Source organism: Piliocolobus tephrosceles, chromosome 20, assembly GCF_002776525.5.
Source record: "Piliocolobus tephrosceles isolate RC106 chromosome 20, ASM277652v3, whole genome shotgun sequence".
In the NCBI taxonomy this organism is placed as follows: domain Eukaryota; kingdom Metazoa; phylum Chordata; class Mammalia; order Primates; family Cercopithecidae; genus Piliocolobus; species Piliocolobus tephrosceles.
The window spans coordinates 22,069,508-22,091,690 of NC_045453.1; the positions used below are offsets into that span (position 1 = coordinate 22,069,508).

The 22,183-nt window shown below is 47.4% G+C and overlaps 2 protein-coding genes across 2 annotated transcripts in view; one reads left to right on the forward strand and one right to left on the reverse strand.

Moving 5' to 3' along the window:
* The window catches only part of KCNB1 (potassium voltage-gated channel subfamily B member 1), a 112,323-nt gene that overhangs the window by 54,667 nt on the left and 35,473 nt on the right, over nt 1-22,183 (reverse strand). The window lies entirely within an intron of this gene.
* Nucleotides 17,805-18,485, forward strand: LOC111521032 (acyl carrier protein, mitochondrial). Its single transcript, XM_023184173.2, has one exon. It carries the CDS (start codon nt 17,825-17,827, stop codon nt 18,293-18,295), a length of 471 nt encoding a protein of 156 aa, XP_023039941.1. The 5' UTR covers nt 17,805-17,824; the 3' UTR covers nt 18,296-18,485.

Genomic DNA, 22,183 nt, shown 5'->3' on the forward strand with positions numbered 1-22,183 from the left:
AGAAAACAGAATACAATAAGTGGAAACTTATAAAAAGCTTTTTCTGGTCTTTAATGACAGTCCATTCCTTGACCTGACTCACCAGTTCTCTTCGATCAGAAACTGGGGAGACAAGGGAAGGCTGTTTTGCTGCACATTCACTTAATGTCAAAACAGGAAAGACCTTGGACAAGCTTTAAGTCTAACCTTTTTTGTTCTCGGGTGAGTAAACCAAGACCAGAGGATGAGTCTTGCCCAGAAGAGTTTCTAACCACTCCTCCCCCGGGTATTTGTTTCCTGGTGAAATTTGCTTAAGGTTGGAATTGGCTGAGTGTGGGCCAGAGTTATGGGCACTGTTGTGGACAACTGCTTTTAACTGCTCAGTATCTACTTGCCCTTTATCTGTAATAACTCCCTGATTTTTCCCTGGCACCATCCCTCCTCTGATCCCCAGGAAATGGCTTCAGGTGTGGGCATGTGGTTCATGACCACAGTGGTTGACTCAGAGATGGCCATATGATGCAATCCAGGCCAATGCATGTCAACCACAGGGCTCTTAGGAACTACTGGTACCCAGTGGAGCTGCTGGGCTAGTTGGATACAAGCCTGGGGCTGCTGAGAGCCATTTTTGCTATGACTTGGGGGAGCTGCCTGAGAGGATGCCAACACAAAGGAAAAAAGGTCCAGGTGATGGAGGAAAACAGAAACCTTAGAACATAATTTAAGCACCTTGATTCAGTTGAGCCCGAAGCCGTGTACCCCTGGGCTTTTCAGTTACATAAGCCAATCAACCTCTTCTGCCTTCCTTCTTTTTTGCTACAATCAGTTAGAATTAAGGTCCTGGACTCATCCAGGCATGCTAGGTGAAGGCGTTGGGCAAGCAAAGGCCCAGAAGCATGAAAATGCAGAACAAGTTCTGGGATTTCCAATGAACAGCCTGGAGTGGGAAGAGGCCAGTAAAGTCACTTAAAGCCAGAACCTGGGGAGCTTGGAATGCCTTGCTACGTCACTTTGACTTTATCCTAAGGGTAACAGGGAGCCATAGAAGATTCAGAGGAAGGGAAAGGACCTGCCAGAGCTGGCAATGGTGTGGGGCAGTGGGAGTAAGGATTATTCTGGACATTAAGTCTTGTTCAGGGTTCTCCTGGGATCCAACTCCCGCCCGGAGTGCATGCAGTGGTGATCCCGCCCGGAGTGCATGCAGTGGTGATCCCGCCCGGAGTGCATGCAGTGGTGAGAGAGGGTATCTTCCGCCAGCACCCGCAGCTCCAAGTCCCCCCTGACTGTCTTATAATAACAGTGTTTTCAATGCAGACCTTCTGGGTTCCCTGCCGCGAATCACTCAGCCACCCTTCCAGGGAGAAAACAAAAAGCAGTGTTTTTCCGTGTCTATTTTAGGCTGCTGCCTACATCTTTGTTCTTCGTGAGGAACACACACTCCTGGGGGGTCCTTTTCTCAGCTGCGGCCCGGCAGTCGGGTCTGGACCACCAGGCTGGGTTCCGTTATGGGAAAGAACCAGCAGATGTAATGGAATCATGCCAATTAGGCCAGGAGCTGCGTGGGGATGATGTTATCATTAAGTTCCAGAAGATGTGGAGGTGAGGGGGAAAGTAGCTCATCCCGGTCCACATGCCCATCCCAGACGGACTGCCTTTTTTGATTTGTCCTCTTTGACTATCCTGAGCAGCTAGGAAGAGCCCACCCTTGCTCGCTATCCCCTGAGGGATAGAATTTAGAAATCTGCATTGTATGAGACACTTGTGCTCATTTTACTATTGGGCTGAAAGCAGAAGTAGAAATTCTACTGCAAATGGGTGGATCCAGCCCACCCATTTTACAGATGATAAAACTGAGGCCTGAAGAGGAAGCATAGTTTGCTCAGGATTGTAGAACATTTGGTGGCAAACTATGACGAAAAAGACCAGAACATAAAATATCGGAGGGCATGTACCTTATCTGGCTTGGTCAACATTGTGTCCCATCACAGAACATAGTACATGGCAAATAATAGGCCCTTGATATACGTTGGATGAATGAACAACATCTCTACTGCTGTTTTCAGCTTTCACAAAGAATTCTCACAAACAATCCCTCATTTCGACTGTCATGATTGTCTTTGTAACCAAAAATTGCTTTTGTCCTTATTTTGCAGGTGAGGAAATGGAAGTTCAGAAAGGTTTAGTTGCCTATCCAAGATCACACAGCCTAGGTAGAGACTGAATTTGAATCCATGTCATCTTGATGCAGGCTGGGGCATCCCTTAAACTTTGGTAGAGAAAGACACCTTGGAAATGTCCAGCCGGGAGGTAAAAGCCTTGGTCTACAAGGACAACTCTGACCTTAATTATACTACAACATTTGGAGTGAGGGGACCAAGAGAGCAGGTCCTCAAAAACGTTCAAAAGAGTTACCATATGACCTAGCAAGTCCACTTCTAGGTATATATCCAAGAGAATTGAAAACTTACGTCCATGCAAAAAATTATACATGAATGTTCATAGCAGCTTTATTCATAATAACCAAAAAGTAGAAACACCCCAAATGTTCATCAACTGATGAAAGATAAATAAAATGTGGCCTATCCATACAATAAAGTAGTATTCATCCACAAAAAGGAACAAAAACGGATACAGGCTGCACTGTGGGCGAGCCTTGAAAACATTTTGCCAAGTGAAAGAAGTTAGTCACAAAAGGCCACATATTGTATGATTCCATTTATGAGAAATGTCCAGAATAGGTAGCTCTAACGAGACAGAAAGTATAGACTAGTGGTTGCCAGGGTATGAGGGGAGGAAGGAATGGGGGGTGACTGTTAATAGGTACAGGTTTTTTTGGGGGTGATTAGAATGTTCTAAAATTAGATGGGACGGCTTCACAACTTTTTGAATATGGTAAAAACTATTGAATTGTACATTTTAAATGGGTGAATTTTACGGCATTTGAATTATACCCCAATCAAACCCTTAAAAAAAAAAAAAAAAAAGACCAAGAAGAGCATTTCCACGGCCAGGGAGTTTTAGAAGGGGGAACACACAAATGAGGAAGGGTCCCCAACATGGACAGCTCCATGCTGTCTTCTTGGATGTCCCAGGAAGAATTTCAAGAAAGTATTTTGAGGGCTTGTTCCTATGGAGTTCAGAGTCTGTAGGACACCTCCTCCAGGTAGGTCTCCCAGATATCCCAACCAGAGACAAGAAAATGAACTCATTATGATAACTGGGAACTACTCAGTGCCCTGGTTCTCTGCTTGTGATATCTCACTGAAGCCATGCAACAACCTTACTGAATGTGAGGTAGTACCATCACCCTTATTATCCAGGTGAAGAAGTGGAAGCTCAGAGAGATAAAATGACTGGTCCAGGGTCACACAGCTCTTGGCTCTCTCAACTATATCATAGTACATGGGACACACCCAGAGTAAGGTCTGAGGCCACTTTCCAAGGGAACCCAAGCAAGTTCCTTGACCACTGTGGGCCTTGGTTTCCCCATCTGTCCCATGAAATCCCAGCTTACTCCATTGCCCTGGTGGGAGCTTCAGCCAGAGCATCATCACCTGCCTCTGATATAATGGTGCTTCACATTTCATCAGATTTCATCTGAACAAAGCCAAACGTGTTTTATCAGTGCCCCACCTGCCCAGGGATCCTAGTCCACATCTACGCTGTTTTTCTTCACTCTGTCCTTCCAGTGTTTGGCATGCTGCATCGCTTCTCAAAAAACCCTGATGTTGCCTGCCATTGGGTTCAAGGCAGATGATGTGATTTCACAGGCTTTCTTCTTCAGCACTAAATAAGGTGCTTTTGTGGGGCCCTTCCTTTACTTCTGAAGCTTTAGGTTCAACTTTGGAGTTTGTAGACTTGTAGAGAATTTTCCATCAAAGCGTACAGGCAGAGATGCAAACACACACCCTTTTATATCTCCATCCATCCCTCCATTCATTCACCCATCCATCCATTTACTCACCCATCCATCCATCCATCCATCCATCCATCCATCCATCCATCCATCCATCCTCATTCACCCATCCATTTATTCATCCATCCATCCACTCATCTACACACCCAATTACCCATCCATCCATCTACTAATCCATCCATTCATGCACTCATTCATCCATCCACTCATACACCCATTAAATCATATATTCATCTACTCATCTATCCACCCATTCATTTATTTTCCCATCTGCTTTATTCATTCATTAATTCAATAAATATTTACCAAAAGCCTACTAAATGCCAGGCATTGTGTTGGCCAATGGATACAGTGGAAGAAAAGACAAAATGAGGTCCTTCTCCTCATGGAGCTCACAGTCCACTGAAGGAAGATGGGCCTCAATAGACACACAAAATGTAAGCATAAATTGGGATGAAAGCTACCAAAAAAAGTTCAGAATAATAAAGGTGCCTAATTTCCATTGGGAGATGGGGGAGGCTTCTCTGAGAAAGTTGACATTTAAGATGAGATCTGAAGTATGATTTATGATTTATCAGCTAGGAATGCTCTTGGTTCAAGAAGCAGAAAATGCTAACCAAAAGGGGCTCCAGCAGTTAGGGTTGTTTATGATCCCATATAACCAAAAGTCCTGAAATAGGTGTACCCCATCACCGAGGGACTTGACAACATTGTCAAGTATCCAGACTCTCTACCATCTACTCTACCACCCTCAGAGGACTGGCTTCATTCCCAGGCTGGCTTACTTCATGGACACAAGATAGCTGCCTTTGCTCTGGCCATCAGGTAAAGACATGCCCACATTCATACTCAGACCATCATGAGCAAAAGGAATGGGGCCACCATGATTGTCTCAGACCAGCTGTTTGCAACTGGGCATGATTTTGCCCTCCAGGGGACATTTAGAGATATTTTCAGTGGCATAATTACGTGTGTGTGTTGGGGGGATTTCTACTGGCATCTTGTGGGTAGAGGCCAGGGATGTTGCTAAACATCCTACAGTGCACAGTACAGACCCCACAACAGATAATTATTCAGATATCAATAGTGTCTGCTTTAGACCAGTTAGAACAAAATCCTGAGTCATGGGGGCACACAGTAGAAAGGGGTAGGGGAATTGCTTAAGAAAGCTTTCCTGGATGATGTAATAGCTCAACTTAGTCTTGGAAGACGGACACTGGCAAAATCAATCCAAGTAGTAAGTCAATCTAACCAGCCGGTCACATGGATGAGCAAAAATACAGCCCTTCCCTCTTTTCTGCCTCTTCTAGTGGATGTGGATGTGAGCCCCATACGGTCAGAGACCTGCCGGGTCTCATTCACTTCTCTATCCCCATTCCCACGTGATGCCCATTACCACAGTTGCTCAACACGCTGTTGTCAAATAATAAGGGACTAAAATGGGAAGAGAAACCCTTTCTGGAGGCTGAAGCCCCAACTCGGAAAATTCCTGGCAGTCACACAGAGTGAATGTTGGGGGCAATGATTCTGGGATAAGTATAGGAGGATATCAGTCAACATGAGGAAACTCCAAGTAAACATTTGGTTCAATCCTATCATTGTACAGATGGGGAGACTAAGGCACACAGAAGGGGAGAAAATGGTTCACGGTCACTCAGAAAGCTGGTGGCAGATGCAGCCAGAACCCATGTGCCCATTTTGTAACCCATGATCAACATCAACTGGTGGATCGGATCCTGAACAATTGTTTAGAGACTCACAATCCAGCTGAGCACAGTTCCGAGTTCCTGAATTTGGGAATTTGGGCGTTTCCCACCTCTTATCTTTTTAGAAAGCTTTCTTCCTGGATTCACTTACCTTGGGACCCCAGAAGGATGCTGAGTGGGGCCACCTTCTGTGAGTGTGTACCCTGCTTAGATGGCAAAATGGTTACCAAACTGCCCAACCCAAATGGCCGGTTCATGGACACGTTTTGTTTGGCCCATGTTTGCTTAATTCTTAAAAAAAAAAATTATTATTTGCATTCTTTGCCAACAAGAAAAATAATCGGTACAGCGTGCCTTAATCCAAATTTCCCTCTTCTCTTCGGTAATCAGAAGGTTTGACAGCACTGTGTCCATTTCTCTGCATGGCAGCTATTTACAGGAGCTGGGCAGTGGCTGCCCCTTTTGTGAGAATACAAGTGCCCCATTTCATCCCAGTGCCCTCCTGGCTACATCACTTTCATACGGGGCTGCCTGGCCCCCAAGAAACAGCCTAAGATTGCAGCCCAGCCCCAGCTGACGGGACACAGGTGTGAGTGGGTGAGGCCATGCAGGGACCACAAGCAGGACACTCTCCCCCTCTTGGAAGGAAGCACCTTGGTTACCGTGGCAACATGCTGCTGTTTGTAACACATCTTCCACCTGAAAAGGAGAGGAGATGACAAGTACATCTCTCTTCTCAGCCCAGGCAACATCAGCTCCTGGCAACCCCCAAAACCTAAGAGCGAGAAGGGGGAGTGTGATCTGTCTTCTCCAATCTGGGCCCCAAATGCAGATGCCCCAAACACCCCCATTTGTTCAACCAACCCAGAGATGAGGCGTTGGGAGGGGTTGATTTAGATTCCATCTTATATAAAAAGACCAGAACATTTTTGATTAGAGATGGAGGAAGGTGTGGGAGTCTGAGACAGTGCTTTGTTTCTGGGCAAATGTACACATTCCCTGATGCCTCTCTTCTCTCCACGTCCTCTAAGCAGAAGTATAGACTCCCTCCCCTTACCACTCCTCACAGCCAAATTCCCCTCAGCCAGGACCCCAGACTTTTCCCAATACCCAGGAGCCAGGAACCCCCAGGGAAGCAGGCCTGTTTCTAGGCTGCCTACAGAACCTGAAGGAAGTAAGGGACTGAAATAAGAGAGTCAGCCAGAAATAAGGCAGGACACCGTGCGGTATTTTCCTTTGAAACTAAGAGGCTGAGAGCTGAAACAGCAGCGGAAATCAGAAGACATCTCATTGAGAAAAGAAGCACAGAGAGGAGTGCCAATTAGCACCCAGGTCCCCTCCTGGGAGTGTCAATCCATAAATATTAATAACCGTAATCATCCAGTATTAGTTATAATGCCTTGTAAATTAAGGTCATTTTCTGTGGAGTAAATAGCCACGTTAATGGCAGCAAAAGGTAACAGCATCCCTGGCTGCGTGCCAGGTGATGCCTGCCAGGATGACAGTATAAATCAGGAAGGACAGGTCCAATCTGTGAAGACAGGCAGTGGCGTGGGGGCAGGTGGAGTGACGGGGCAGAGTGTGGCCGCAGTTCCACATCCCATGCAAGGCCCTTGGGCCGATCTAATCTGACAGGGACTTGCTTTAGACAAATGATGTCTGGGGCAGATGGAGCTCCGAGGGCACTAGGTGTAGGTAGGAGTGGAGAGATGGGGCTGGGTGGGTAGGGAGAGGGTGTCTCAGGGGGAGGTGGCACCAAGACTTCAGACACTTGGGTTAAGAGCAGAGGGCCATGCTTTGATCTGCTGCCTGTGGCATTTCACTTCAGACCTTGGCACCTTTGCTAAGCGACGCAGCCCTTCTCTTCTTTCTCTACCTTCTTTTCCTCCTCTCTACCTTCCTTCTCTTCCTCTCCTCTTCTCCTGCCAGGGCTGACTTCTCCATTAGGCCCAATAGATACAGCCTGGGGCTCACACTACCTCTAGGGCCCCTTCTCCAATGTTTTAATTTCTTTTATAATTAAAAGAAAAAAAGAACTTTCAGTCGGAAGAAAATGTTGTGATACTGTATGTGATATTAATATGTGATATTCATCTTTATACAAATGCAGCCACAATATAGAATGCTTGATTTTTTTTTCATGGAGAGAGGCATAAGTGCCGATGACCCACAGAATTAATCACATGGCCCTACTTTCTGCTCCCTGCCCCCTCGTCCCACTAACCATGGGACCCTAAGCAATTAGCATTGCCTTACGGAGTCTCGGTTTCATCCTTTGCAAATGGGCTAGTAATGGTGATGCCTTCCCAAGCAGGATGAAGTAAAATAATATTGGAAAAAGCTTTGGCCACAAAGTGGTGTTTGCCTCTTTTTCAGAAGGCTCTGGGATCCCGGGAGTCAGGCGAGTGATGTATTTGAAAATCTCAGCAGATAGAGTCCCTGGTAATGCTCCCTATGGGCTCCCCAAGCTAAATGCACCGTCCGTCAGGCCCTTCTCTGTCCCATCTTCCTGGGCTCCCTGGTTTCTCTAAAGAGCAAATGCTTTTCTTGACCCTCTGAGAAAACTCACAAGGCACTTGATTATATCAGATGGATGAAATAATGCCTCTAAATTCCAATGGAAAGAAAGCAGACATTATGACGGGCTCCAGCAAGGGTAGGGAGCTGGGAGCCTCCTTGTTCCTTTACCGCAGGGACTGGACACACTGGGTTTTGCAATACCCAGTGCAAATGAAAATGCGGGGCCCCTTGTTCAAAAATTATGAATTTCATGACAGTGACAGCAGAGCCTCAAACAAAGTGTGGGGCCCTTCTGAGAGTGGCGTCTGGTGCTACCGCACTGGTTGCACACCCGTGTCAAAGCCTGTTGTTAGCTTGCAGCTGGGAGGACGGGTGTGGCAGTGGCTGGGGAGGGGACAGCAGTGATGATGATGATGTTCGATTTTCCCCAACTCCACCTTTGCCTAGTACAGTGCCTGGCATGTTGTAGGTGCTCAAGAAGTACTAGTTCATTCTCTCATTCCCCTAGCAAGGGGCCCACCATGGCAGATGAGGCCTGTCTCCACCAGGGTGGAAGCTGGACCACTGGGCCCGGCTTGGCGCCTGGTAATGACCCTTCCCCAGGGGGCTGTGCCCTGCATCCTCTCTCTCTTCCCTCCTCCACCTTCCCCCAGAAAGAGTGATCCTTTATTTTACTCCTGGCCTAGGTTTTTGATTGGCAGAAGTGGAGGTGCTTATGGCCAGCATAGCCTCCAAACTAAACACTAAACACAGCAGAAGTATTGAGTATTATTATCATTTTTATTATGTAAATTTGCAAACTCCGCCCCCTCCTATCACTCAGCTCGTCCTTTTTCTTCTTTACTTTTCTTCTCTGCCCTTGTCCCCTCCTGATATTATAGTGCATATCTGTCTGCTTGTGTGCTGTCTGTCTCCCAGACCGAAGGGTGAACTCCACAAGGACAGGGACTTCGTCTTAGTCACTCTGGAACCCCAGAGTTAGCACAGGGCTCGGCACATCCAAGACACTCAATAGATATTTGTAGAATGTACACACAAATCCTGGAAAGATGGGCAATGGTGCTGTGTGTCCTGGGGCCAGGAAGCTACCTCTCTGAGTCTCCCCTTCCTCACCTGTAAAAAAGAGGTAACAGCAGCCTTGCAAAGGCTGAGGAGCAGATGAAAGGAGGCCACACCCTGCAAAGGCATGGTGAGCTGGTGAGGGAGTGCAGTGATATCACAGCTCCTAGAGCCCGGCCTGCAAATCTGGCCACAGCTGCCAGTCAACAGACCAGGCTCGGCTAAGGGTGCCATAACATGGTGCCCACCTCGGATTTTCACACTCAGCTGGCTACTAGCCACCAGATGGCATAGAGGGTCTGACCTAGGAGGCTGCCCAGCCTCAGAGAGCATCCTTCCTAGGGACCACCTGGGCTCCAGACCTCAGCCCGGTCCTGGCCTGGAGGGCAGTGGAAGGGGCTCAGCCATTCAGACTCCTGTGTGGACTCTCACCTGACAGCACGTCATTCAATCCACTCCTTCAAGAAATACTATGATAACCATCAGGGAAATGCAAGCCAACATCACAGTGAAATACCACTTCACACCCACTAGGACGGCTAGAATAAAAAAGACAGAACAAGTGCTGGCAAGGATGTAGAGGGACTGGAACCCTCCTATATAGCTGGAGGAAATGTAAAATGGCAAAAGCACTTTGGAAAACAGGCTGGGAGTTCCTCTAAAGGTTAAACATAGAATTACCATATGATCCAGTAATTCCACTTCTAGGTATATACTGAGAGAAAGAAAAACATATGTCCACATAAAAATTTGTACACAAATGTTCATAGCAGCATTATTCATGATAGCCCAAAGTGAAAACAACTCAAATGTCCATCAACTAATGAATGGATAAACAAAATGTGGTATATCCACATAATGGAATATTATTTAGCCATAAAAAGGAATGAAGTACTGACACATGCTGCAACATGGATCTAAAATCTTGAAAACATTACGCTGAGCAAAAGAAGCCAGACACAAAAGGTCACTTATTGTATGATTTCACTTACATGAAATGTCCAGAATTGGGTAATGTAGAGCAGTAACAATTAGGTTAGTGGCTGCCCAGGGCTGGGATGCAGGTGGGGAGGGATGGGGAGTGACTGCTAAGGGATAGAGGTTTCTTCTTGGGATGATAAAAAGGTTCCAAAATTGATTATGATGATGGTTGTACCACTCTGTGTATGTACTAAAAACCATTGAATTGTACACTTTAATGGGGGTAAATTGTGGCTTTAATTTAATGGGTAAATAGAACATCTCAATAATATCTCAATAAAGCTGTTGTATGTGTATGTGTGTATGAATTTGAATAAAATATATTTATAGGGCATCTAATATGAGCCAAGTGAACAGCACAAAATCCCTGCTTGCTCAGGAAGCTAACCATGAAGAAACAGAGGAACAGATAAAAGTGCAATTTGACTCAAAATATGAAAAGTACAATTTGACTTTAAGAAAAATAAAGCAGGCTGGGTTAGGATTGGCCAGGACTGGAGTTGCATTAGATGGAGGAGAGGCACTGTGGTTCAAGGAAGCCACTCTGAGGAGGTAGCTTTTGAACAGAGACTTTAATGAAGAGATTGGGTGGGGGGGGGTGGGAGAGGGCACAGAAATTGGGTGGAAGAGCATTTGCAACAGGAGAAATGGTAAGTGCAAAGGCCCTGGGGTGGTAGCACTAAGGAGCCAGAGGAAGCTAAGAGGTAAAGAGGGAGAACTGATGGGGGCTAGATCCTGGAGGGCCAGGGAGCTCCTGCTGAGACCTGTGGCTTGGTTTTGAGTGAAGTGGGAGCCATGGAAGGATTTGAGCAGAAGAGGGACGTGCTCCAACTTAGGTTTGCACCAAATCTCTCTGGCTGTGAGTGGAGAATGGACTGTGGGGTGGATGTAGGCAGGATGGAAGCTGGGAGACCAGCTTCCTAGGCTACTGAAATAGACCAGGTGAGAGACGAAGGGGGCTCGGCCCAGGGGGTGGAGGCAGAGGTGTGAAGTGGTCAGATGCTAGTTGTGGACTAGCAATTCTATCCATGGAACCTCCATTTGCAGGGATTTTTATTGCCATTTAACTTGACCCAGATGTCAGCTGAGATCAAAAGCTTCCTACCTGATGAATAGTCTTTGAATCCCTCCCAATCGCCAAAGTCAATTCCTGATTCACAGCCCCTCCCCAGAACTCTATAAACACTGGGGTCCTTGCTGCTTCTGTCCCTTGGGTTCAAATGTCCTGAACCCATCTGGGTGCCATCTCAGCGTCTGCCACCAATTTCCATAAGAAACTCAACCCATCAAACATGTTATCATTCTGGCAGACTTAACTGAAGAGTCAATAGTAGTAAACATCTTGTAAGATTCTTCTCCAGGTTAGATGAGTTAATGTATGTAAAAGCACTTAGAACAGTGCCTGGCACATGGTTGGCACTCAATGAAGGCTCACTCCTATTATGTATGTATTTATTTATTTTTATTTTAGATTCAGGGGGTACATGTGCAGGTTTGTTACACGGGTATATTTTGTGATGTGGAGGCTGGGCCTCTAACGATGCCATCGCCCAAGTAGCAAACATGGTACCCAATAGGTAATTTTTCAATCCTTGGCCCCCCTCTCCCTCCCCTCTCTCTCCTTTTCTGGACTTTCCAGTGTTTATCATTCCCATCTTTGTGTCCGTATGGACCCAATGTTCAGCTCTCACTTATAAGTGAGAACATGTGGTATTTGGGTTTCTGTTTCTGCATTAATACGCTTGGGATAATGGCCTCCAGCTGCATCCATGTTGCTGCAAAGGATGTAATCTCATTCTTTTTTATGGCTGCAGATTGTTATTCTTTTAGAGACAGGATCTTGCTCTGTCACCCAGGCTGGAGTGCAGTGGTGCAATCATAGCTCAAGGCAGCCTTGAACTCCTGAGCTCAATCCATCCTCACGCCTCAGCCCCCTGAGTAGCTGGGACTACAGGAACGCACCACCATGCCCAGCTAATTTTTAATTTTTTTTTTTTTTTTTTTTTTAGAGACAGAGTCTTGTGATATTGCCCAGTCTTGTGATATTGAACTCCTGGCTTCAAGTAATCCTCCCACCTCAGTCTCCCAAAGAGCTGGGCTTCCAGGTGAGAGCCACCGTATCCCGTCCTGGCTCCTATTATCATCATGTGGCTAGTGTAAGGGATAATGGGTAGGTAGCTTCCTTTCTGGGAAACACTGGCCCCACCCACCCACATACGAAGGGGCTCTCCCATTTCAACAGGTCTTAAGAAGCCATCTTCTCAACAAAAGTGGGCCCCTGGGAGGAATTCTCCTGACAGCCACTAAAACAGTATGCTTGACCTACATTTCATAACACATCCAGGAGGAAATGGAAGCATGGAAAGTTGGAGAACTAGGCCCAAGGTCACAAAACTTAGGTGTAGCAGAGCTGAGAATTCAATGTGCATGACGCTAAGCCAGGTGATAAAAGAAGGAAAGCCAGTTTTATTGAGTGCATGTTATATTCCAGGCATCTTTATATGCACTGTGTTTTTATTTATTTATTTATTTATTTAATTTATTTTTTGAAGCAGAGTCTCACTCTGTCACCCAGGCTGGAGTTGAGTGGTGTGATCTCGGCTCACTGCAACCTCCAATTCCCAGGTTCAAGTGATTCTCATGCCTCAGCCTCACAAGTAGCTGGGATTACAGGCATGTGCCACCACATCCAGCTAATTTTTGTATTTTTAGTAGAGACGGGGGTTTCACCATGCTGGCCAGGCTGGTCTTGAACTCTCAACCTCAGGTGATCAGCCTGCCTTGGCATCCCAAAGTGCTGGGATTACAGGCGTGGGCCACTGTGCTCGGCCTGCATCACGTTTTTTAAAATTTCAACTTTTATATAAATTATATTAATTTTGAAGGGCAGCACCTGCATACAGTTTGAAAATCAAAAAGGTACAAAAGGGTACACAGTTAAAAAGGGGGATCTCCCTCCTGCCCCTGTCGCCTGTCAACCAGCTCTCTGCCTCAGAAGTGACTACTATTCTGTTTCTTAGGGATCTCTCCAGTGATGGACTAGAAATGGCAGAATCTACTAGTTGCCCACCCAATATCCTCCACCTCCTCCTTGCTAACAGAACCCCAGTTTTGCTCACAGGTGGCCATACGCCCAGATAAAAACACTCACACTCTCAACTCCCTTGCAGTTAGCAGCAGCCATGTGACCTGGTCTGTACAAGGAGATGTAGGTGGAAGTCCCTGGCAGGGGCATTTCTTTTTACTCCCTCAAAAGTAAAAGTGCCTGGAAAAGATGACTTTTGTGTTTTTGTTTTACTTTTGCCCTTTGCCCTTAAAAAACAATTTCCTGCCTAGGTGAAACTCTGTCTTAATTAAAAAAAAAAAAAAAATTCCTGCCTGGAATGTGGACTTGATGCTTGGAGGTGGAGGAGCAACCACCTTGAGACTGTAAGGATCAGAGACACATACTCAGAGTGGGGGAAAGGAAAGAAAGATACTTGAGTCCTTCAGCAGCTGCACCAGTGCTGGGCTGCCCAGCTCTGGAATTACTGTTTGTTCAAACCATCGTTTGTTGGATTTTTCTCATCCTTGCAGCTACATGCCTTCTTAACTGAAACTGTGCCTAAATAAGCATTTGCATTTTTCTATGTTCTTTCTTCCTCACTAAAATGGTAGCATATACTCCACCTACCTTTCAGGAACTTATGTCTTCACTTAACAATATATCTTGGAGGTTGTTACAAATAGGTACACACAGAGCTGCCCTGAACTTTTAAACGAATGTGTTGAAGACCTTGTACAGATGCTCCCTAGAGCCTTCAACTAGGTTCCTCTTGGTGTGGGTTGTTCTTAACTTCTTGCTATCACAGATAATACTGCAGAGACAAAACAGGGACATTGTTCATATCCCACATGTAAGGATTTATCTTCAGAAGAATTGCTGAATGCAAGGGCAGATGCTTTTTCCGTGTTCTTAGATTTTGTCAAATTTCCCTGCAAAGAGGTCTAGCTGACGTGCATTCCACCAGCAACGTGGGAGTGTACCCACATGTTGTCTCTAATCCTTTCAACAACAAACTATGCTGGTGTCCATTTTGCTGAGGCTCAGAGAATTGTACATGGCCTGCCCAAAGTCATCACGGGCAACTGGTGAGATGGGGATTTGTACCAGGGTCTGTCTGATGTCAAAGCTGTGCTTGTAAACACGTAACATTGCTTTTCAGGCAGGCTGGATTCCAGAGACTTTCAGAAAAGAGGGAAGAACGAATCTGACCCAGGTGCTGGTCTGAACCTGAGAAGAGCCTTTGGGCTGAGCAGTGGGGAAGCTCGTGTCTGTCCTGGGCTGCATCCCAGCTCAGATCTGTCACGGCTTTGCTGTGTGAGCAAGTCCTGCCCCCTACCCTCTCTCTGGGCCTCAGTCTCTCCACCTGTCAAATGGATGGCTTGGAGTTGCTGGTTCCTAAAATCCTTTAATGTTAGGTATCTTGAAAATCCCCAAGTCTGAGGGTCTTTTGGGAGCTGCTTTTCAGACCTCAAAATGGAAACAGCGACTTTTCCTCTATTCCTGACCGAGCAGAGGTCAGCAGCGTCAGGGGCATCTATTTCTATCTGTGGACTGAGGTCACATTCCCTGGGGGAGGCTGGGCCGTGGTGGGGCCACAGTCCGCTGCCCTGTTTTCTCTGTAGGGCACATCTTCTCCCAGCTCCGGCGGCCAGATTCTGAGGACAAATATTCCAGTTATGGTTTCATATGCTGAGTGTTTTCCAAAGTGGTTTACATGTCTAATCTGGAAGAGAGGGACGATTCTTATCCCCATTTTACAGATGAGGACACAGGGGCACAGAGAGATTGATCAACTTGCCTGAGGTCATTCGACCAGGAAGTGGCTGCTGGGATTGAGCCCCAGGAAGTCTGGTGCCAGAATCTGTGTCCTTCACCCAGCATTTCTCAACCTCGACCTATTGGCATTTTGGGTCAGCTCACTCAGGTGGGAGGCTGCCTCGTGCATCCTGGGATGTTCAGCAGCATCTCTGGCCTCCACCCACTAGATGCCCCCTGGGTATGACAACCAAAATGACCCAGACATTGTCAAGTGTCCCCTGGAGGTCACAATCACCTCCAGCTGAGAACTACTGTCTTAACACAGCTCTGGAGATGTGGATTCTAGGCCCATCTGAGGACTCTTGGGGTTTTTTTTTTTTTTTTTTTTTTTGAGACAGAGTCTTGCTCTGCTGCCCAGGCTGGAGTGCAGTGGTGCGATCTCAGCTCACTGCAATCTCCACCTCCCGGGTTCAAACAATTCTTGTGTCTTAGCCTCCTGAGCAGCTGAGATTACTGGCATGCACCACTACGCCTGGCTAATTTTTTTTTTTTTTTGAGATGGAGTCTCGCTATGTCGCCCAGGCTGGAGTGCAGTGGCATGATCTCGGCTCACTACAAGCTCCGCCTCCCGGGTTCACGCCATTCTCCTGCCTCAGCCTCCCGAGTAGCTGGGACTATAGGCACCCGCCACCACACCCGGCTAATTTTTTGTATTTTTTTTTCAGTAGAGACAGGGTTTCACTGTGTTAGCCAGGATGGTCTCAATCTCCTGACCTCCTGATCCGCCCGCCTCGGCCTCCCAAAGTGCTGGGATTACAGGCGTGAGCCACCGCGCCCGGCCTAATTTTTTTTTTATTTTTTGTAGAGACGGGGTTTTACCATGTTGGCCAGGCTGGTTTTGAACTGCTGGGTTCAAGCAATCTACCCACCTTGGCCTCCCAAATGCTGGGCTTACAGAGGTGAGCTACCGCACCCAGCTACTCTTAACCCTTCTGAGCCTGGTTCAGGCTCTGGACAGACACCGACAAAGGCCTAGAGAAAAACCTTGCCAGAGGGCCATGCCCTGTGCAGGTGACAGAAGCATCACAGGGCAGCCTTCTCTGAGGCTGGCGGTGGGACAACTCAGCGAGGGGCATTGGTGGCAGCAAAGAAAAAGCCTGGGTGGTGGAATGGGCTTGGAGGTTGGCTGAGTGACCTTAGGCAAGTGCTGAGACTCTCTGACTTTAGGCAAGTGCCTTAGATTCTCTCAGATGCAGCCTTCTCAGCCAAAATCAGAGTTAAGCCTTGTAGAGTTGAGGTGTGAAGCTTAAATAAAGTATTGTCATGATGGGTGAAGAAAAACACAACTGAAAACTATATCCATGAAGAGTCTAGTGAAATAATGTATGGTACATCTAAGCCATGAAAGATTATGCAGCCATTACAATGAGTGAGGTAAATCTGGTTTTTGCTGATATGGAAAGATCTCTAAGGTTTATTTATTTATTTATGTTTTTTGAGACAGAGTCTCACTCTGTTGCCCAGGCTGGAGTGCAATGGCACAGTCTCTACTCACTGCAAGCTCTACCTCCTGGGTTCAAGCGATTCTATTGCCTCAGCCTCCTGAGTAGCTGGGGCTACAGGCACATGCCACCATGCCTGGCTAATTTTTGTATTTTTAGTAGAGATGGATTTCACCATGTTGGCCGGGATGGTTTCGATCTCTTGACCTCATGATCTGCCTGCCTTGGCCTCCCAAAGTGCTGGGATTACAGGTGTGAGCCACTGTGCCCAGTGGCTTATTCATTTATTAATAGTTAAAAAGTAAGGTACCCAACAGTATATGTGACATAATCCCATTGGTATTAGAAATAAAAATAATCTTTCTACATAGCTTCATTGAGCACCTACTGCTTGCCAGGCACTAGAGTAAGTAGGGGAAATACAGTATGGATAAAACAAAACTCCTATTTCCATGGAGCTGGTGGAATATGAAGACGAATATACAAATATGTGGAGGTTCTATGGGTTGGTGCAAAAGCAAATGAAATCAACCTAATATAAAGACGTGCAATAAAATGGCTTCTTCTGAGCCTGGAGATGTGGGAGTGAGATTTCTGTCTTTCCGTTGTATGCCCTCTGGTATTTGAATTAGTCTTACTGTGTGAATGCACTTATTTATTTATTTATTTATTTATTTATTTATTTATTTATTTATTTATTTAGATGGAGTCTTGCTCTGTTGCCCAGGCTGGAATACAGTGGCACAATCTCAGCTCACTGCAACCTCTGCCTCCCAGGTTCGAGCTATTCTTCTAGCCTCCCGAGTAGCTGGGATTACAGGTATATGCCACCCAGCTAATTTTTTTTTGTATTTTAAGTAAAGACAGGGTTTCATCATGTTGGCCAGGCTGGTCCTGAACTCCTGACCTCAAATGATCCACCCACCTCAGCTTCCCAAAGTGCTGGGACTACAGGTGTGAGCCACCGCAGCCAGCTGAATGCATTTATTTTAATGATCCGCTTTTAAAAGACCATATTAAAAAAAAATGAGGCCGGGCGCGGTGGCTCAAGCCTGTAATCCCAGCACTTTGGGAGGCCGAGACGGGTGGATCACGAGGTCAGGAGTTCGAGACCATCCTGGCTAACACGGTGAAACCCCGTCTCTACTAAAAAAATACAAAAAGCTAGCCGGGCGAGGTGGCAGGCGCCTGTAGTCCCAGCTACTCGGGAGGCTGAGGCAGGAGAATGGCGTAAACCTGGGAGGCGGAGCTTGCAGTGAGCTGAGATCCTGCCACTGCACTGCAGCCCAGGCGATAGAGCGAGACTCCATCTCAAAAAAAAAAAAAAAAAAAGAGTGCATCCTGGGTCGGCGTAGCTATGGCGTCTCGTGTCCTTTCAGCCTATGTCCGCTGCCTGCCCGCGGCCTTTGCGCCGCTGCCCCGGGTCCGGATGCAGACCGTGGCCCGGCCTCTCAGCACCGGTCTGTGCTCCGCAGGGACCCAGACGAGGCTCGGGCCTTTGCAGCCGGCCTTAAAGCTCGCGCAGGTTCCTGGTAGAGTTACACAGTTGTGCCGTCAGTATAGCGACATGCCCCCTTTGACGTTAGAGGGCATCCGGGACCGTGTTCTTTACGTATTGAAACTCTATGACAAGATTGACCCAGAGAAGCTTTCAGTAGATGCTCATTTTATGAAAGACCTGGGCTTAGACAGTTTGGACCAAGTGGAGATTATCATGGCCATGGAAGACGAATTTGGGTTTGAAATTCCTGATACAGATGCTGAAAAGTTAATGTGTCCACAAGAAATTGTAGATTACATTGCAGATAAGAAAGATGTATATGAATAAAGTATCAGACCCTTTGGCTTTGGGGAGAGAAGACTCAGATGATAGTGGCGAATGTCTGGCAGTGAGGACGCATTTTCGCATCATTGCTGACTCTGACAGAGTGATTCTGATGGACTTGTATTTAAATTGTATAAGTGTTTTACTCTTTGAAAATAAATCTATAAAACCAAAAAAAAAAAAAAAAAAAAAAGAGAGAGAGAGAAGGCAATGAGCACTGTTTGGCTCAATGCAAATAGTTGCTTTTATTATCATCATAATAATAAAACATTTATTAACTGTCTTTTGAGCACCTACTATGTGCCAGGTACTCTACTAGGTGCTGAAGATATGTAGTGAGTAAGAAAGATAAAAAATTGGTCCTCAGGGAACAGGTGCTTTAGCTGGGGGGACACAGGAATCAGAGAAGTAACTGCAAATGTCATTAGTGTTACAACACTGGGGGATTATGGTGGCATCGGAACCTAATAGAGGGGAGGCTTGCAGGTCTAGGGAGATGGCTGGGGGTTGGAGCCTGGGCTCCAGCCCTCTCTCCTCAAGCCCGGGCAGTTCACGAGGTTGGACCCCTCCATGACTTCAGAGCAAATAAAAACAGTTAAAATTGATGGAACACTGACCTTGTATGATCCAGTATGACCCAGTATGATACTGATCCCGTATGATCCCTGACCCTAGTTACATACTGATCCCTGACTCTGATCATAGACTAACTCCTAGTGTGATCTATGACCCAGGTCACATACTGACCTCAGTGTCACACTGAACCCTGATCCTTGTCAAGAAAAAGCCCTGACCCTCATCACACACTGAGTCCTGACCCTGCTCACTGGTTGAGCTCTGACCCAGGACACAGACTGATGGAACACATACAGCCAACAGGCACACTGTAAGTACTTTACATGTACTAACTTACTTAGAATCCTTACTACAACCCTATGAATACTATTTTTATGCCCATTCTAGAGATGAGAAAGTCAAGGCACAGAGAGATTGAGTAACTTGCTGAAGGCCACACAGCTAGTAAATGGCGGAACCAGAATTCAAACCCAGGTATTCTGCTACAGATGCCATACTTGTAACAACTTCATTTCATGACTTTCTTCTCCTCCCCTTCCCTGCTTATCAGAGAGAGTCCTCTGCCTCCCTGTCCTGCCCAGACATGAGGATGACCCTCTGGCCCCAGCTGCAGCAGAACATGCAAGGATTGGAGGACACTCTCCAATCTTCCCCTGTCGCAGGGGCTCCTAAGGTGTCCTGGTTTTTCCCTCAGAGCCCAAGTGGAAGAGGGGACGAGGGGGAGCAGGAGCCAGCCTGGTCCCCCGTCTGCCTGTCCTTCAGGCATAAGAATCTGGGTTGTTCCTAGAGCCCAAATGTCCAAACTGAATCTAACTCCAGCCCCTGAATGAGCCACAAACTGAGTCCTAACCCGGGTCACGCTGAACCTTGACCCTGGCCGCACATTCCTTCATAACCCTAGTCCTCGGCTAAGCCTTGACCCTCGTCGCACATTGATCCCTGACCCTAGTTACATACTGATCCCTGACACTGATCATAGACTAACTCCTAGTGTGATCTATGACCCAGGTCACGTACTGACCTCAGTGTCACACTGAACCCTGATCCTTGTCAAGAATAAGCCCTGACCCTCATCACATACTGAGTCCTGACCCTGCTCACTGGTTGAGCTCTGACCCAGGACACAGACTGAGCCTTGATCCTGGAGACACACTGAGCCCTGGCCCTCATCACTGACTGATCCCTGATCCTGGCCATAGGGTCAACCGTAATCTGGTCCTAGGGTGAACCATGACCTATGTCACATATTGGTCTCTAACCTTAGTTATACATTGAGTTCAGCCCCGGCCTTAGATGCCCAGCCATCTCCAACTGCTGCTGTCTACTGCCCAGGAATCCAGAGACTCCCAGAATGCCTTCTTTCCACCTTACCCCAGAGCTTAAAGTAATTCCACTGGCCTGTGCAGGGGTCACCTAGCCTGTCATCCCCAGGGCTCATCTGGGGGACCTAGAGGGCTCTAAAAAAGACAGGGAAGGCGTGATTTAGACAGAGCTAAATTCTCGAGAGGCTGTTTTCCATCTAGAGGCTCCCAAACTCTTCCTATTTCTCTCTGTCCTGCCTCTTTTCCCATTCGACACGTATTTCTCCTGAAACAAAATTCACCAGCAAATTCTGTCTTTAAAGAAGGGAGGTCAGACAGCAGCCGGCCCAGCAGCTGGGCAGAATTCTATTATCAGGAGGAAATGCAGCCAGCAGGAAGGACTGCGCCCTCCCTCCTGGCAAAGTGTTACTCACTCTCCCCAGCTTGGTTTCCTTCTGAAGGGCCATGAGCGCCTGACAGGTGCAGGTGGTGGACGCCTGCTGATGCTAACCAGGGAGCCCGTGCTGCCTCCCGCTGGTGGCTGGCGGCCCCAGACCTGCCCCTGTCCTGGGAATCTGCCCCAGTGTCTGAGCAACACAGGGGTGAAGAGTTTGAAATGGTTCCCCAAGGTGCTTTCCAGGATTGCAGGGCCCGGGGAGAGCCTCACATATTGGGAGAGTCCTTGTGTCCTCTTCGGGGAAGGCTGTTTCCCCCTTAAGACCCCCGAAAACAGGGGTGTGGGATGAATGAGGAACACAGGGCCCACCCTCCATCCCCACCTCCAGGCAGTGCAAACATGTGAAACAAGAACACATGGGCAGGCATTGAGGTTTCCACTCAGTTCCCCTTCCCTGCTCTGGCAAGTAAAGGACTTTCGCTCCTCCGGACCAGGGAGCCCTGGAGGGAGGGGAGAGGCGTGGTTGCTGAGGCTGGGTGGCGGCTTCCAGATGGGTGTCACCCATGCCCTTCCGACCATCTAGGACAGCCTGGGAATTGTGTCCAGTTAGGAAAGTTGACAGTCAAGTATCCAGTGAGCTGGTCATTTGGATACCGAGGTGGGAAACAGGTGGTCAGCCTGACAGCCATCTTGTCAGCCAGACGTAGAGACAGGCAGACGGGCAGGCCGTCACTCAGCCATTTGATCAGGCCTGCAGTCAGAGAAGCAGGCTGACAGACCGACGGTCAGTCAGTCAGAGGAGGAGATGAACAGACAGGTTTCTTCATCTGTTAGTCAGATACAATAGATACCCAGCAGACAGACAGGCAGACAGATACAGACAGACAGACAGGCTGTCCGTCAGCCATCTTGTCAGTCAGCTATGGAGACAGCTAGTCAGACAGGAAATGGACAGCTAGGCTTAGTTACTCAACTAATTACAGTCAGCCAAATACCCAGGAAGGCAGATAGACAGACAAACACTCCAAAAGGCATTTGAATGAGGAGATGCAGAGAAAGGCAATTTGTTTTGTATCTAATTAGTCAGGTGCAAGAGCTGCAGCCAGGTAGACAGAGAGACAGTCTCTCTGTCTCAGAGAGGGACATTCAGTCAGACATGGAGACAGGCAGACAGGCACAGCCTTCCTGTCCGTCAGGCTCTCAGTCAGTCAGCCATCCTGTCCATCAGGCTCTCAGCCTTGCAGTGGACAATCAGTCAGACAGTGTCCGTCAGAACCAACCTGGCTTCTGGCCAGTGATGCAGCCGGCCATTATGACAGACGTCCAGGCTGGGCAGAGACAAACACTGGATGCTGTGAGGGATGTTAAGAAATGGAACCGGGGGTCCTGAGCTCACAAAATAACCCAGGGGTAACAACACGCCACTCAAGAGCGTGATACAGCCCCTCGACAATCAGGGAAAGAATTCTGGAAGAGGAGGGAAGAGGCACCCCACCCCAAGAGCCATCCCCCATCTCCCTCTGAAGCGCCTGGCCTCCCTCTACAGGCCACAGGCCTAGAGAAGGAGCCGTGTGTGTGTGTGTGTGTGTGTGTGTGTGTGTGTGTGTGTGTGTGTGT

Coding starts and splice junctions, on each gene's coding strand:
- LOC111521032 (XM_023184173.2), top strand. CDS start 17,825: ATGGCGTCTCGTGTCCTTTCAGCCTATGTCCGCTGCCTGCCCGCGGCC.